The sequence below is a fragment of the Bactrocera neohumeralis genome, chromosome 4 (genome assembly GCF_024586455.1).
Source record: "Bactrocera neohumeralis isolate Rockhampton chromosome 4, APGP_CSIRO_Bneo_wtdbg2-racon-allhic-juicebox.fasta_v2, whole genome shotgun sequence".
NCBI classification, from domain to species: Eukaryota; Metazoa; Arthropoda; class Insecta; order Diptera; family Tephritidae; genus Bactrocera; species Bactrocera neohumeralis.
The window spans coordinates 28,772,590-28,790,699 of record NC_065921.1 but is presented as its reverse complement, the minus strand read 5'-3'; the positions used below and the strand labels follow the sequence as shown (position 1 = coordinate 28,790,699).

Sequence of the window (18,110 nt, the reverse complement as noted above, 5' to 3'; positions counted from 1 at the left end):
TCTTCATCCATGATAATATGGTTCAATGTAATCCCTTCCATTTTTGAAACAGAAGTGCGAATGTGTTTCCATAGAAGTCACTGAGAGATTGATTTGAAATCTATTGGGTATAGGTATACAACGACACAGGGATTCGAAAAAATCAATGAATACCTTTTTCAACATCTTTAGCATAACTACGAATGCTCGAAAATTTAAATATAAACTATAGACATAATTTTTATTAGTTGGATCGTTATAGGAAATCTGATATAATTTTCGAAACGACCATTAAATAACTTCCACATAAAACTTGAGAGCAATTAATTTCATATTTATACTACAAAAAAAAATTGTGAATAACTGAAGTGATATATACATATATAAGTATATATCTTATGGAATCGGAAGCCATTTCACAGATGGTATAAGCACATGACACAAAACTTGAAAAAGGTCCATCGGATTTCCGATTTTGAGAGGCGTAGTTGAGTTGCGAATCCGTGGTCTATAAATAAGTATATACTAAAAATGGTAACGTGCCAGTCTCGTCGACTAGACTTTCAAAGAGACGTGCTATTTATGGTAATTAGTGTGACTATCTATCGTAACATTGGCTTTAACAGGTTATATGGGTTTCACGCTTTCAAAACATCAATTTTTGATTGTCTTATTTAATTTTATAACATCTCCAAAATATTGCCCTAAATGCTTGAGTTGATTGGAGTAATAGTGAGGAGGTACACACTTGAAAAGTTACGCTTAACTTAGAACTTTAAACGAGTTTTTCTACAAACTATGTTTTCAAAGTCGGTTGTCACGATTACCCGCAATTTATGGCGGACCAAACAACCGATGTTAATAATCTTCGTTCAATATCTAGTTTATGGTCAGAGCGGATACACCTTTTGACCGAGGCAATGCCGGAAATGACGTCGTAATGGCCGAGTTTTGAATATTTTCCTTTGCAAATTCCATTAATTCTTTGTAAAATATGTGTCTTTGGAAAAACTTAACCTAAACTTTTTAAATAAAATATTTAATTTTTCATATCATTGATAAGAAGTTATTGAAAATACGTCGTTTTTTGCTCGAGAAAATCCACATAACGCCTTAGGAAAATGTTCGGCTGGAATAGCATTTCTTCTAGAAGCACGTCGTCAGTTTAAATTATGGTATACGGTGAGTTCTTCAGCGAATTTAATACACTTTTACATTCATCGGCGCTAAGAAGTTGGTTGGCGTATTGTTTAAACGATTTTCGCAGTGCTGCAAAATTTTGAGCAGAAGTCCACACAATTTTAAAGAGTAGATTCTTCCTTCATGCTTTATTTGGAAACTCCTTCAATGCAAATTACAATTTCCTTTGTCTGATTCACCTCAGAAATTGTTTCAGTAATTTGGATTTTGGAACGACCTCTCCTAGTCGTTTCGACAGCCAACGAGGTTTCGAACAAGGAGACTCCCTATCATGCGAATTCTTCAATCTACTCCTGGAGCAAATAATTCGAGCTGCAGAGCTGGATAGAGAAGGTACAATCTTCTAAAAGAGTGCACAGCTGCTGGCGTACGCCGATGATATTGGCTGCGCCGTTAGTTCTACTTTCTCCATGCTGGATAGCGAAGCAAATGGATTTGGTAGTGAACGAGGGTAAGACGAAATGTCTCCCGGCATCAAACAAACAGTGGTCGCACTCGCGTTTTGGCTCCCACGTCACTGTCGACAGTTATAACTACAAAGTCCGAACCGAAGACGCACTTTAATCAAGTACCACTCAATTCGATACACTTTTATCAATACTATTGTCTTTACACACACAAGGAAAAAGACAAAAAAAAGCAAACAATAAAGAAGACAAAAAGAAAATAAAAAAATTTGCAAGCTTTCATTTGTGGGAAATTATGGAAATTCAATGTAAACACTCTTGTAGATACTCACTTAAGAAGCCAACAAGAATGTAAATACAAAAGAGAAAATGTTGCTGAGAAGAAATAAATAAATTGAATAAATGAAAATAAAAATGAATATTCACAGAGGTGCAGCGTTTGTGCCTCCACAGCCAAGCCACCCAGCAGCAGAACCTGAAGAAAGAACGCTGAATTGACTGCTTGCCGACAAACGCTTTAGTTGTTGTTGGTGGGATACATTGTCGCTGTTTAGCATCTTATAGGATTTGTCGTTTAAATTCCCCCCTCGCTTCACTCATTGCTTCTCACTTCACTTATAATAAACTTTGTTTTCATTTGGGGTTCGCTTTGTTTGGCGAACGGGAACTTGAGTGGCGCATTCAAATAACAAAGTGTGTATGTATGTGTTACTGGAGGGGAGACGAGCGGTGCTGAAAGCTCAGGCTCCAGCCGCCACAGCTGCGATCTGCTTCTAAAGTCATTGTTGCGCTTATAGAGCGGCAAGGCAGTCAGTCAGTTCGTCGTCGACACAATAGCAGCTAGTTTACTAGGGATTACAATGCCAGCAGCTAGCACAACAGCAACAACATTTACAATGACAATAAGGCTAAAATACATACAAATAAAGTTAGAAAGCAATAGAGGTCACGATGCAATAGACAAGGCGCTTTGCATACCAGTCTACACTGTTGTGTGAAAATGTGGCACAATAATTCGAATCAGAGGTGTAATTCTGCATTCACAATAGTGTTACTTAAAAATTTATTTTTTGAATATTATTTGTAAGCAAAATTTATTTTAAAAAATTAATGAAAAATAATCCACAGTGAGATTTTTCCAATTTTACATGCCTGACTAGTCCCTCAGTTTTGGAGATATCAATCTGAAATTTTGTACACGTCCTTTTTTCCCCAAAAAGTAGCTCTTTACAGAAAACTCCTCTTCAATCTTCTCTCCTAGCTTCGACTCATCCATGAAAAAGCTGTCTGCGCCGTTTCTCTAGTGACTTCTCCCCATCCACAGAGCAGAGTAAAAGCCGCCACGAGTAGCCTCTGTGGCGCAGTGAACCAAGTTTTCAGGAATGCAGTTGAAGGAGAGAATTTCGGCGTGTCCTTGTTGTTGTTTTAACTGTTATCTAATCTCCGTTAGGGTGGTCAGGTTCAGATAAGCTGTCATCGAGGTAATTCAGACCCATAAAACGTGCTGTTTCGACGAGATCGGACCATAGGCAGACGGGTGTCAGATGTGTGGGTATGCAAAGAGGTGGTTATGATGGTCATGCGGGCGCTCGTTGTAAGCTGGACATATGTTTGATATGTCGGGATCGATTCTGGATAAGTAAGAGTTTAACCTGCTACAGTATCCAAAACGAAGATGCACAAGGGTCACTTTTGATTCGTGCCGCAACTCAAGCTCTTCGTCTGCAATGGTGGTGATTTGACTCCAAGTACGCTATTCACAAAGGGAGATTCGGTGAAGTTACATATTTATGCGGCCGAATTCTATTTGGCGTATTGTCTTATGTCGTCGATGTAGTTGAGGAAAGACCTCTTGATGCCCCTAGGAGGCGATTCCGCTTCAAGCAGATGATTGCAGGGATAATTTCTACGAAAACACCCCAGTAGCAACTGCTTGTAGAAGAGTTCATTATGCTCCTTAACTGTGAATGTGCGGGATTCACTGTGCAAATGGTCGATAGGAGACATCAAGTGACATACCGTAATAGTTTGGAGTGCAGTGTTCTGAAATGTCTGTAGCTTCCTCGTCTGCGTTTCACTGCATCCAGGCGACCAAATTGATTCGGCGTAGTTAAGGACCTGCCGTCCAATTCCCTTGTACGTTGCCAACAACGTTTATTTGTCTTTTTATCATGTGTTGCCGGCATTCGGACACCTTCATATGGTATGCCTAGCTTCGCACTTCGCAGTAATACACCTGCGGGCCACACGGGTGCTATGTGTAAAATAAAGGTAAGTATCATTGTTCATGTAGTTCGCCCTATACCAAAGATGTCAATGGAAACCGCTCTTTGGACACGTTCAAACTTCTTAGCAAATGTAGCCTTTTCGAGCACCAAGCAATCACCACAGGATGGTTTCGTAACGGCAAAACACCACCTTTGTTGAGAGTCTTCACCTTTTCCCTATAGCTGCTCTACAGCAATATAAAGCAACCGATGACTTCCTTACCCTCTCCGCAGTATTTGGTCTCCATGAAAGTTTTTTATCAATTTTTTTTTTCAATTCTAAGCGTCTTCTCTGCGTAAAAATTTTGCTCACAAGTGCAGTTTAATGTGCTGAAAGCAGATGCGCATAGATACCACCCGTGTACAGAGAATAGGAAATAGAAAACTAGAAAGTTGAAGAAAGGTGCGTACAAATAATGGAAGGGGATTGTAAATGGTGCCGCAGCTAAGGGGTGCCTGTGGGCACACGAAGGTAAGAAACTAATCAAAAACGGAACTATGATTATTTGTTGCTTTTGCTGGTATTTTTGATGTTGTTGGGGCGCTAGAGTTGATAGCCACAAAACCGGTGGAAAATGGAATCGTGTACGCGATTGTTGAGCCGGATTGATTAAATTTGCCAAAGACACGAGCGAGCCGAGAAATCCAAAGACACGAACACGCGCAACTAAATGCAGAAACATTTGCACATATACACGAATATTCATGAAAATATATAAAGGCCTTGACAGACTGACTGACAGCTGAACAGTCGCCGTTAAATACATATGTATGTATGTATGTATGTGGCAGCATTTAATTTGTTGACATTTAAAGCAGCGAATTTACACCTTCCATTTTCAGGCACGCTAATAAATACAAGTAAATATCACTCTTGCTGCCGTTGTTGTTGTTGCATTGTTGGCAAGTTTACATAGATAACTTTACTCGCATTAAATTTGCGTTTCTATTTTCTTTGCTGTGTCCAAATTTAATGGCAGACACAATAAAAGATAAAAAAAACGCACACAGCACGTAACTGCAGATAAGTATGTATGTGTGTGTGTGTACTGTTGCAGCGAAAACTCGCGCAAATGGCTGAGCGAAATGTCAAAATTTGAAACGTGAAATTTACAACTTGAAATTAAGCAAATTTTTGACGTGTGCATGCATACACACAACAACAAAAATAACAACAAACTGGAAGTAGTGCAATAAAACGGAATGAAATTCGGTCAAACCGCAAATGAGCGCTTGGGGGAAGAAGCCACAAAGCTTCTGCGAAATAACAAAGAAATGCAAAACATGTGAGAACACCAAAAGTGTGGAGTGCAAGTAAAGAACTTGAGCTACAAGAAAAAAACACAAAAAACAAATTGGCAAAATAACACGCGATGTGGGTAAATCGGAGGTGCTTCAGTCTATACATACATACATACGTATGTATATAAACGAGGGCCTTATAAAAAAAAATCAGTGGCTTTGCACGGAGGTGACTTTTTCGTATATAAAAAGCCGTCTAACATCACCATTCGGAATACACTGTAATAAATTAACCTAAACTTCGGTATTCGGCCCGAATCTTTTACCGAGCCGCTTTCTCAACTTTGTAGATATGAAAGTGTTGTAAGGAATTATTCAGAGTGATTTCCACGACACTCGCCTTCATGCAACAAGAAAAAATATTTAAGGAATATTTTCTACCGCAACCACAACAACAACAACGATGTTGGTTCAGCAATAGCGGTAGAATGGTTTTTTCTTCACCAAAGGGGATAACTTTGCTTGAAATCAATAGCTGACGAGTAATATAGAATATTATAGTAGTTGTTGTAGTGTTATATGATTTTTTTTAAATTTGAGTTTAAGCTGTAGATTTTCATTTCGTGCTAATTGAGAATGGAGCCATGTGTACAAGTTCACGCAAGTGAGGAGAGTTCTCTGAGCGCCATTCAATTGGGAGTGGGCAGAAATGATTATTTTACATATGGCTCAAGCAGCTAACGACTTCCAGCCTTAGACCAAGTATACGTTTAAAGGCGAAGAAGACATGGAGGCATTAGAAAATTTCCTAAAAGCAAGAGCACTGAGATAAGAGAAGACTATCTTGAGAAAAAAAATAGTTTAATCAATTTTTATTGCTTTTTTTTCAAAGCTCAGATTCCTCTGCAAGCTTATGTATGTATATAAAATCCACCTCTGTATATGGATAGAAATTTCAATAGTTCAAAGACGCCTTTAGCTACAAAACTATATATATTTTGCCGTAGTTTTATATATACAAAGAAAGAAAGAAGAACTGCTATTTGCCCCAGTATTTGTGTCGTCTTTTTAAATCGTACACCTACCTGCACTAGGAAAGCAAACAATATTTGTATTTATAAGCTTCTAATGTAAACCAGCAAAGGAAAAAGTTTCGAAAAAAATCGAAGCACTACTTTAGAGTGCGCCGAATTGACAGCTGAAAAAGTAAAGCAAATCTCAAGACACAAGTTGTTTGTGAAAGCTAAAAAGTAACAAAAATTCTGCGCCAACAAACTGCCGGAAATAAATGTCCGCTTTTCCCCCGACTGTCCGCTCACGCGTTGGCTCATTGGCTCCTTTGTATTTACCCTTTGGTAGTGCAAAATGAAGTGGGCATTGAACTCTCAAGTGTAATATATTACTTCGATGCCAATCGTGACACGTACAAAAAGTACATGTGTACCATTCAGGCAGCTTGCAGACAAACTCGTATGCGATGGGCGAGTTATCTAGCATTTCATATTTGGAGCAAAGCGCCACGATAAGCATAGAGAGTTGCCAAAAAGCTGGAGCAAGAAAAATAGACTTCTTTCTACTGCGTCATGGTACACACATGTGTTTTTTGGGGGAAAAGGAAGTGGAGAAAAATTGTGTTTGGTTTTCGGCTCATTGAGCAATTGGTGTGCATGAATAGAAGAAATCTGGAAGCAGCAGGACCATGGTAAACTACAGTGTTGTGAAGTATAGTTGCAGAGGTGGGAGGTGAAGTTTTTAAAATATAGGACTTGTAAACGTTAGCTTACGTATTTGAAATAGAATAAAATTAAGAAAAAAATAAATAATAGATATAAAAAAATTAAGAAGAAAAATAGAAAAAAACAGTAAACAATAAACAATAAGATAAAAAAATAAAAAAAAAATAAAAAAAAAATTAAAAAAAAATTATAAAAAAGAAATAAGAAATAAAAAAATTACGATAAAAAAATAAAAATTTAAAAAAAATATTTATTTTATTTAAATAAAAAAAATTGAAATAAATAGGAAATTGGTTACTTTTCTGTGCAATATTTTGTAAGAGAAAATAAAATAAAATAAATGAATAAACAACAATGAAAATATAAAAACAAATAAAAATTATGAAAAATGAAAAAAAAGTGAAAATCTATTAAAAAAAAGGCTTGTAAACGAGGGTTTACGCATTTGGAATGAAAAAATAATAAAAAAGATTAAGTTAAAACTAAAAAAAATAAAGTTAAATAATTAAAATATAACAAATAATTAAAAAAAAATAAAATATGAAGAAAATAAAGAAAAAAATTAAGAGATAGAAATAAAAATTAAGAGAAAAAATATTTAAAAATATAATAAAAAAATGTTCAACTAAACAATTTGTTTACTTTTCGATGGAACATTTCACAGTGTTGCCAGACGTCGCCTGATAAGAACATTTTTTAACAGAATTATAATTAGTAAATTATAAGTTTGTGATAATAAAAATTCAGCTATAATGAAGAAAGAAAACAAATCGAAATAGAAATAACGTTTCTTTTCGTTTTTACTTCCATTAATTCACTTGAATACTTAAAAAATTATTATAATTTCAGCGAATACTTAAATTTTTCACAAAACTGTAAACGGAAAAACACCAAGACAGTGCTTTGGCAAGACATGCATATTGGTTTATTGTTCAATTATAGTGTAATAAGAAATGTTGCCAAAAATTTATTGTCGTAACTGTAAAATAAACTGAAAAAATTGATATTATGTAGGAAGCACAACAGAAGAAATCACAAACGATTTTGAATGGATTATAGAGTCCGGTCGACCGTACACGCATTTTTGGATCGTTTGGATTTGTTTGAAGTTTCATGAAGATATCTCATCAAAAGAAAAAATTTTCCATACAAGGACTTAAGTTTAATCGGTCAGTTCTTATAGCAACCATATCCTATAGTGGTTCCATAAAGACGGCTATGACAAATTATTACCATATTGGGGACAAAATTCAAAATTTCAAATCGATATCTCAAAAACTGGAATACTATTTACAAAGGCACATACACATAAATTCTTTAAAAAGCAGCCTAACTTACAAAATTTCAGTATTTTATTACGCAAAATAACACACCACTCCCTTATCGATTGATTTTATGAGTTTACCGCTTTTTAATGACAATTTCAGCACTCATTATAATTATGTACACTTTTGGGATCCTCTGACCTTTATTTTTTATGACTTAATTATCTATGAACAGGTAAACATTTTTGTCCTCCCAACAAATTACAAGTGACATACGCAAATCAGCTTTAACTATGAATTCTAATTAAGCGTGACAAGGCTTTAACTTATTCATGGTGTAAATATTGCACAAACGAACAATAGACAATCGCCTGCAAGCCAGCACAAAAACATATTTACTCCCGTCTGCCTTTGGGGCATACATATATAAAGTATGTAAATACAATTTGTTAATGAATTCCTGTATGTAGTTGTGGGCATTATAATGCAATATATGTATATTGTACCTACATTATACAAATACAAAGCCCTATACATATGCCCACATAATGGATAATCTTTATGGTTTAGTAGTTTGGACTTACCGCGACGATTGAAGGGTCGCACCCTCACAGCAACTTTGATCTTATCAGTTGACATGGTGTATACTGGCGATTGTAAATATATTTCTTTATGTATATATTTCTCTTAGTACGTATGGCTATTTACAAGCGCTATCCCGATGTGTGGTTATCGTTGCTCGTCACTTACTATATGGGTATAAACGCACACCGTACCGAATTTGGGAACGAGGATCAAGTATGCGCGAAACGAATTTTTAAGTTTGTGAGTCGCGTTGCTTACTGGTGTCGCGTAAAACCACCTCGTCGTTCGACGAAGTATGCCTGTTTTAACGACGTTACACTGTGGGAGTGCGTTATCCTTTGGCCAAAGTTACACTTAAGCGAGTTTCAAAGTAGTGTGCCTTTTTCCAATGTGTCGTGTGTTGTCGACTTTGACGAGAACGGAAACAGCGACGTTGACGTTATGAATGACGGTCGCGATAAAAGTGTACATACACAACAGTTCGCACAACGTTGGTAACAAACAAAACAACAGTCACAATGACGGTGTTGGAGCCTTGTGACGCGTTCACAACTAGCAAGCGAATTTTTATTAACTTCTCCTTCGTGTGCGCCACAAAGCGCTCTCTAAGCACTACGCCGCACCTTCAGCCCTTTCCTATTTCGCACAACTCAAGTAGAACTTGAATGGCATACACTTTGTGTGGCTGGCTTTATTCACTCTTCACTCTATTTATTTTGTTTTGTTTCTTTTAGATTACTCTTTTTTATACGTGTGTGCTTTATTTGCTTATTTTTTATATTATACACATACACATTCACATGATTTACTTTGCTACCACTCTGTAAATTTGTAAGCAGTAAAATCTATTTAGAATTTTGTATAATGAATATTATATTAATAATTCCTAACAGTGTGTACCACAAGCCAAAGCAAGCGAGGATTGATTCATTGGCATTCAAGAGCATAGCACATCAGCGCTGCACAAACGAAAGCACACGAATATCAGGTGTATTAGCGCCTACTGTTGAATGGTGGGAACTGATGGTGATGGTTTGCGCGTAAAGCCGACCCAAATTGGATATCGTATATCGCGCTCTTTTATGATCTTAATGATGATGGACAAGCAAATAATCTGACAAATTTTGTTTTATAATATTTACATTGTTTGTTTTTACTTTATGAGTCAGCAGGACGGCTTTTCAATTAAATTAAAAGCGTTATTTCATCGAGTTAAGTGGTGCCAAACAGGGAGACAAAACATACTAAAATTGTGCGAATACTTAAATTATGCTAAATATAACTATATATAAAACTGTATAGAAGAGCAATAAAATTTCACATAAAATAATGTGAATTCAAATTCAACCAAATTTCAAAAAGTCTCCCCATTAATAATGAATGACTTGATTTACTAGTATAACGAGCACTGTTCTGCGGAGTTCAGTGGTCGACTGCAAATAAATATAATTGCCAAAAAAAAATTGCATCAATATTTTAACATGAAGGATTCTTTTTCATTAGAAAAAATGAATACGAAATTTAAACTTTGTTGGCGCAGCGCGTATTGAGTTTTTCACTAAGACCCTCGTTCTCGCAGCAAGGTGCGCAGTTTGCGTGTCAACACTAGCACCCAATTCGTTTTGTCTGCATATTTCCTTGATTTATTATAAATAGTTGCCGTAGTTCGTGCTAATATTTACTTGAAATTAGAGTGTTTTCCCATTCATTACCATGGCGCTAAAATATTTACAAGGTAAATTCTTTTAAGCAGGTTGATTGGAAGTAGACATTCGTCATACATGTATGATACTTTTCCTTGAGGTTATATGTATTATACATATGTATATGCATGTGCGATTCTCTACACATACATATTTACATATGTGGTTAAGAATAATGCGGTTTTCTGACTTAACAAAAATGTCAATATTTATAAATCCGCGAGTTTTTCATTCATTAATTATACTTTTTACTTTGTTTCAATTTAACTTATTTTTAATGCACACTTTTGCATATCTTTATAATTGCTCCATTAGTATCTAGAAATATCACAGAGTAGCTCAATCTTGGTGACAAATAAAATATGCATATCACGACTGCAGTGCCATCACCACCATCATCCATCCACTAAATAGTTGCAATATAAAATATTAGCGAATATAAGATTTTAAGCCTTAAAATATGGATGAGCGGGTGGAAGGAAAAGGCATAAACGGCAAAACAGCGCACAGAAATCGCAGTGGTCACTCGTGCAAATACACAATATGTACATATGTGCATACACATATACACAAAATCATTTTACTTTCTCCCCCTCTCTTTGCACGTTCTTTTATTATTGCTATATACTTTGCTTCTTTGTTGCTATCATTGATGTGTACTGCAGCTTGTTGCCCCTCACCTTTCGCATAAAATTAAACCAAACAACGATTCAAAAAAAATAATGAAAACCACATCCCCCAACACGTCCCATCAGTTCCAAACCAACAACTATCACTTTTCTGCTGTTTTGTGCGAACTTTTGCTCTTGCTTCTTCTTCTTTCACACAATTTTCTCATATTCCTCCATTGGCTTTATGAATCGATTTTATCGCTGCATTGGCAATTTTTTTCTTATTTGTTTCAACACCTATAATTTTTTAATTTTCACATTAATTTCACACATCAACACTTTACGCATAATCTCACAAAGTACCCGCTTATTTCGGCCGCGTTTTAAGTAGATTTTCACAAATTATTTTGTATATTGTATTGGACTTTTCACAAATTTTTAGCAGGTAAAATAGCGATGTATAAAAGAAAAACACTTGACACGAGCGCCATATTTGATGGACAAACTCATTCTGCTTTGGCTTACTGGCTGGAATTGCAGACGGAATTTAATGTAAAGTGTTGAGCGCGGCATCTGCTGGCGACACTTAAGGCACGAATTTGACGTAAAGAAGAATGACGAAGTGTGTTCAGTGATTATTGTAAATATTAACCGCAAGGTGTCGCTTTAGTCACAATTGCTTTCCAGTAGGGCATTCACTAATCAGCAAAATTTTTAAGAATATATACTTTTTATTATATTTGTAACCTAACTAGATATTAATAGATATCATAACCGTTATAAGTTTTAATAAGAAAATAATAAAAATTTATTATAATTAATTAAGGTAATCATTTCGAAAAGTTTTAATGTGCAGCTTCTGAGACATCGTCAAGAAACCTCCGTTCGATAGTTATGATTCTTCAAGTCGCTAGCTGGCAGCTCATGGGGAAACGGCAAAGAAACGGTGCTGGCAACATATAAGGAAATCGGCAGGCCGGTGCTTAACAACGACGCAACAATATGGTCGCCTGGATGCAGTGAAACGCAGACGATGAAGCTACAGACATGTCAGAACCTCTATACCATGGTCAGAACACTGCATTTCCGAGATGCACTGACCGCCATTCACAGTAGAGCCATAAACACCTTCACCGACTCTTTCTCAGTGAATGGCATACTTGCAGTCAAACCACCAACCATTGCAGACGACGAGTTCGAGTTGCCGAGATTAAACTCCTAATTATCCAAAATCGACCCCGACATTCAAATATATCAAATATATACTATATATGTATGTCCAGCGTGCAACGAGTCCCCGCTTGACACTAACCACCTCGTTGCATACCCATCTGACACCACTCTATGTATGGTCCGACCCCGTCGAAACAGCACATTTTCTGAGCCTACCGTTGGATGACCTTGACGACAGCTTCTTATGTCATTCTTCTTGGATTTCAATAGTCACTGTGTGCAGCCTGTTGCCTATTCCTTTTATGCCACGTTTGTGTGCTTGTTGAAAAAGTCAGGGACTGTTTCCAACGAAGCTTAGCTACACATATATCTTTATCTATAACATATTTGTCCATTAATTATCTAAAAGTAGTCGGGGTCTCGTTGTAAGGTGGTTCTATATTTAACTAAAAGGTTTATTTTCTTTCCGATTTTGGGAAGCTACTAGACTCATTAAAACTCGCGGCGAATGAGCATTTTAGAATGGTCTTCAATGACTTTTGCTTCCAATAGTACTAGAACTGAACTTCCGATTTTGGGAAGCTACTGGACTCATTAAAGCTCGCGGCGAATGAGCATTTTAGAATGGACTTCAATGACTTTCGCTTCCAATAGAACTAGAACTGAACTTCCGATTTTGGGAAGCTACTAGACTCATTGAAGCTCGCGGCGAATGAGCATTTTAGAATGGACTTCAATGACTTTCGCTTCCAATAGAACTAGAACTGAACTTCCGATCAAAGAAGGTGACAGAGTTAATGATCAGTTCAACTTCCTTTCGACTACGAACTGCTCCCGGTGTTCGAATTGGTATTAACCATGCAGCTAAACACATTCAAAGTCAGTAAATCTCTTATCCAAATATGGTACGAAGATACCAAATGCCGACTATTAGATATCATACCACTAATATGTATCAATTCTTATAATTACGAAGGTCCAAATACTCTAGTACATACATCGGAAGCTATCGGCGAATGTCCACACCTGTCCCACATACACATCCTGGCGCGTTCAAGTGGTGTCTCTAAGACTTAAGTGCAAGAATGCCTTGAGAAAAAATGCCGATAAGTAACATTTAACCCCAGAAGGATTCTCACAGATCACATTAAAATAGTAACTCCAATTAAAACTCTGCTGTCTGAATATATCCTTAAATACCTGTATATATCCGTAGCAATTAGTTTTTAGATGATTACATACGGACATATGAACATACAGAAACATATATTTTCGACCTGCCAATATGACATTGCGCCAGGGTCAATATGTCAATGCTCGCTGAATATGACAATGCCAATCGGTCTGCTAGCCTTCTGCCGACAGGCTTCGAGGCAATAATTTACTTTTATATAAATATTGACCATACTCGTACATACAGACAACTTTTCGTCTGAGAACAGAGCGAAGTCTTTAAAGCGCTTGTTGGAAAACTACCAGCGTACAACAAAAACAAAATGCAAGACGAGACAGCAAATTATGAAGACTTCATGCAAGGACTTGTGCGACCACAACACATTAATTGACCTACTGTTTATATTCATAAAAAAATATGTACATGTGTATGTGTGTGTGTGCACTTGTTGCTGTTACATAAATTATTGTAAGATGCAATCGTCCGGCTTGCGTAATTATTTCCGGATTTTAGTTGTTGTCTGACAATGATGCTAAAAATAAGGTGAGTGTATATGTATATGTATGTATATGCAACGCTCTTACTGTGTCGCACCGAAATTTGGTCCTTTAGATGCAATACTGGTTTTCACTACTGAATTATGGCCATCCACAAAGCATCTGTGGAATGAGCTTAAGGCTTGTCCACAGCTAAAAGAAGAAGTGTCCCTTTCTTCTCATTCTAAAAACATATTGTTTACTATATGCTTGGAGGGTGCTATATATTACCTCAATCCATCTTCTTACTTTTCAGAAGCTTTCACCCAACTTTTCAGAGAAACTGTACCTAAAAGCTCATGTGTACCATAACTTGGCGTCAACTGAAAAGGCTTAGTAATAATCAGACCATAGAATTGACCTCTGATAAGATTTGAGTAGAGCACAGCTTTCGGCTAGAAGACTTTCGAATCTATAAATAGGTAGAATAAAACATTTGGAATGTGAGACTCCGTCACCTCCATCAAAAGTAAGAAATTGACGATGGGTCACGCTATAATTAGATATAAGTTGAGCCGTTGAACGTGTTTGATGTAAGTAGTCTCTTAACCGTGGGATCAGAAATGCCCTCCATGGCTACAGTTGGATTGTTAAATATTCGGAAACGGTGATAATCTTCAAGAAACTGATTTTATTCATTAGGAATGCAAGTCCATACTAGGAGTTTTAGCTGCACCGACTATTGGCGCTTTATTAAGCTTTCTTACTATTAAACTCTAAAAGCTTAGTATGGACTTTACCTGTTTGGAATGGCATTGTGGTATTCGATGGATGGGAAATTGGTAAGGAACTTCTAGGAGAGACAGAAACAGACCCCTACATATGCTATTGTCAAACAAAAAGTAATTATACCGGACGACTTTGACCCAGAATTGACAGCATTCATCATCAAGCGCCGATAGTTTCTTAGATCTTATTTTTGGCAAAACTCTGCGATATGTAAATAAACGATATTTCTCAAGGACTACGTAGTTTAGAACCTTACGATGGAATACTGCTATTTTTTATACCTCCAGCCGAGTTTAGATCTCCTTAACTACGTTTCACTAATTGGTTGCCTGGATGATAATGAAACGCAAACGAGAAAGCTACAGACATGTCAGAACACTGCACTCCGGACTACAACGGGATGCCTCTTAATGTCTTCCATCGAACATCTGCATTTAAGTAACATAATTGCAGACGACGAGCTCGAGTTGCCGCGAGAAGCGGTAGTGATCCTGGCGCAGCTTCATTCTGGATACTGCCGAAGGTTAAACTTCTACTTATCCTGAGTCGACCTCGAAACATCAGATTAATAAGATATCCAGCGTGCAACGTGTCCCCGCATGGCACTAACCACCTCTTTGCATGCCCAGCTAACCCTACACATCTGATACCCCTCCTAACGAGACTAGATAACCGTTACAACAACAACCCTCCAGCAAAGACTTTGAGCATCAACAATGGAGTCCTTTTGAAGGAAAGCGGGTGCGACTAAATACTTCATGCAGCATCCCTATTCGAGACAATACAGATTTACTGAACCCACTAACTCTGAAAAAGTGGACCGACAGTGACACAACTGTGATAGAAAGAGAAGTGTTCGTCCGCGCGTGATTCGAACCAACTCAGCCATACAAATTTATTGCGAACGCATTGGCAGGAATTCCCTTAGCAAAACAGAAATTGATGTCAAGGGAAATGAATATATCAACCATATCAATGTCAAGACTTATTCGTAATTATCTCCAGATGAAAGCCTATCTTGAAAGCTGAAAAGGGTTGCAAACGGCTTTTTAAGTGATTTACGGTCAACGGCTAAGCAATTTTAACAAGCAAAACAACAAAATCTACGGAACTTGGTCACCATCCAGCTGTTGTAATGGTTTGATGTTGAGTCTTTAGTAAACAACAACTTTTGACTTCTATGAAAAGGGACAGCACAAGGGTTCATTTTAGACCTAGACCTGTGAAACATTAATTATGGCGACATACTAAAACGTAAAAAGCCAGACGAATCATATTTAATGGGCTACGCGGACGAGATATCAGCAGTTATTAAAGCCCAGGACACTGACTATGTATATTCTAATGACACAAAAAGCTGTGAATTCCCAGATTAACCTTCTGGGTACAAAGAGTCGCAAATTTTGAGCAGTCGACCTCTACACGACACTGTTGCTATCCGGACACTATCTTTCACAAAGTATCTTCATGGAATGGATAAAGTCGAAGAGATGTCGTGCCCATATAAGGACGCGACAGAAGACGACGCAGAACACACAATCTTTAACGGGAACGTACCTCCTGGTTTGCCCAATAAATATGGACAATTTCATTTTATTGCTGGGTGTTTTAGAAGGTGTGATAAAACCGTTAAACAGTACTGTATTCGATGGAGAGCATTGGATCTTCCAACAAGATTCTGCTTTAGCACACATGCATAAGACCACCCAGTCCCAATCCAGTGGCTTAGAAGCAATAAACCTGGTTTCATAGCGGAACCAGAGGGACAATCATCCTCTGGAAATCCAAATTTAAACCAATTGGACTACAGTTTGTGATCATAGTTGGAGAACACGGCCTGCATAATAGCCTACAGAAATTTGAAGAGTCTCAAAAAATCTTTGGTTCGAGCAGCGTCGTCGATATCAATGGAAACTCTGCGTACCGCTATTGATGTTTGAGCGAATCGTTTCAGGGAAAGGGGGTGAAAGCAAAAGGTTGCGAATATAATTTTGCTCATCGCTCATTTAATATATGCATTATTAAATAAAATAAATTTTATTAAAAAATGCACTATAGTTTAATTTTTCTAACGACTGAACTTGTAACAGAACTTATGGCAAGACTAAGCATTTAACTCATAAAGTCACAAACTTATCAAACTACTCTCGTATAATTGAGCTTAAAATTTATTTTAATTACAAATATGATTAATGAACAACTTACTGGCCTATAAATACTTGTACTTAATAAATTAAAGCTAAAACGATTAAATTTTAAAAATTTTCTGTTGTAAGAGCTGTAATAAAATCATATTAGAAATAATAACTGGTTCAAGAAAGTTACATTGATTACAATTATCACAGCGCTAAATGCTGCTATAAAAATTGAACGTGAAAAAATGAATAAATATTCATGGGTGTGTGCATTGAAATACAACAAGTCTAAGGCTAAGTCATTTAATACGACTACCAGATATCCTTCGCACGAGGCTTATTCGTATTTGTAGCATATTCAATGGTGACTAGTGAACTTAATCATAGCATTAAGTTTGCAACTCACTCAATGCAATCCGTATTTTATGCAATTTGTCAGTGATAAGCGGGTTTAGCGCTCAATTATAGTCAATAAAATCAAATAATAATCTTTAAGCGGCACTCTGGAACAGGATTTCCAAGACTTACATTTTATGGTGGATAATGTTCGTTTGTTGTCACAACAAATAATTGCTTACTGGTGAGTGAATGCCAATGAATCAAACTTCTTCGATACGTTTTAGTGATAAATGAGGTACTAAAGGGTGATCCCTTTCGAGGTTCCCTAGTTTTTTAAAGAAAAAAACACAGAAGCTTTAAGTGTAGTAGGGAAAGTTTATTGTCATTCGTAAGAACATCCTTTTCCAAGAACTCGTTCGAGCATTTCGATTGGTAACTGGCGAATGACACGCGAGATGTTTTGCTCTAAGACCTGAATCGAAGCGGAATTATCCGCATAGACTTTAGACTTTACATATTCCCACAGGAAAAAGTCTAACGGTGTGATGTCACACGATCTTGGTGTCCAATCGACCGGCCCAAAACGTGAAATTATCTGCTCACCGCAGTGTTTTCTCTATAAATCCATTGATTGCTGAAACCAAATGTCACCGAGATCACGAGCTTTAATTTCAGGCATCAAATAGTCGGATAACGGTCGCCATAGACGGTTAAGTTCTCTCCGGCATCATTTTTGAAGCAATATAGGCTGATGAATTCACCGGCCCACAAACCACAACACACCGTTGTTTTTTCTGAATGAAATGGTAGCTCTTGAATCTCTTCAGGTTGCTCTTCGTCCCAAATGTGAAAATTTTGCTTGTTTACATACCCATTGAGCCAGAAGTGGGCATCATCGATGAACAAAATTTGGCTTGTAAAAGTCGGATCTTCTTGGAACTTTTCAAGAACACATAGAGCAAAGCGATGTCGCTTGGGAAGGTCGAAGGGCTTCCATTCTTGCACAAGCTGTATTTTTTACACTTTCAA

The 18,110-nt window shown here is 37.0% G+C and overlaps 1 protein-coding gene across 9 annotated transcripts in view; it reads right to left on the bottom strand.

Moving 5' to 3' along the window:
- Positions 1 to 11,514, bottom strand: part of LOC126754992 (kinesin-like protein KIF13B) — a 71,017-nt gene extending 59,503 nt beyond the window's left edge. For 7 of the 9 annotated variants that reach the window (XM_050467232.1, XM_050467236.1, XM_050467239.1 and 4 more), the window contains exons 1-2: positions 11,359 to 11,514; positions 8,681 to 9,502 (exon numbers count right to left, since the gene is read on the bottom strand). In XM_050467232.1, coding sequence (XP_050323189.1) covers positions 8,681 to 8,735 — 55 coding nt within the window. In that variant the 5' untranslated portion in view covers positions 8,736 to 9,502; positions 11,359 to 11,514. Of the gene's footprint in view, positions 1 to 8,680; positions 9,503 to 9,572; positions 9,892 to 11,339 lie in introns of those variants that run through there. The other 2 variants (XM_050467234.1, XM_050467235.1) reach the window with 2 other exon arrangements.
- Between the last annotated feature and the right edge of the window lie 6,596 nt (positions 11,515 to 18,110).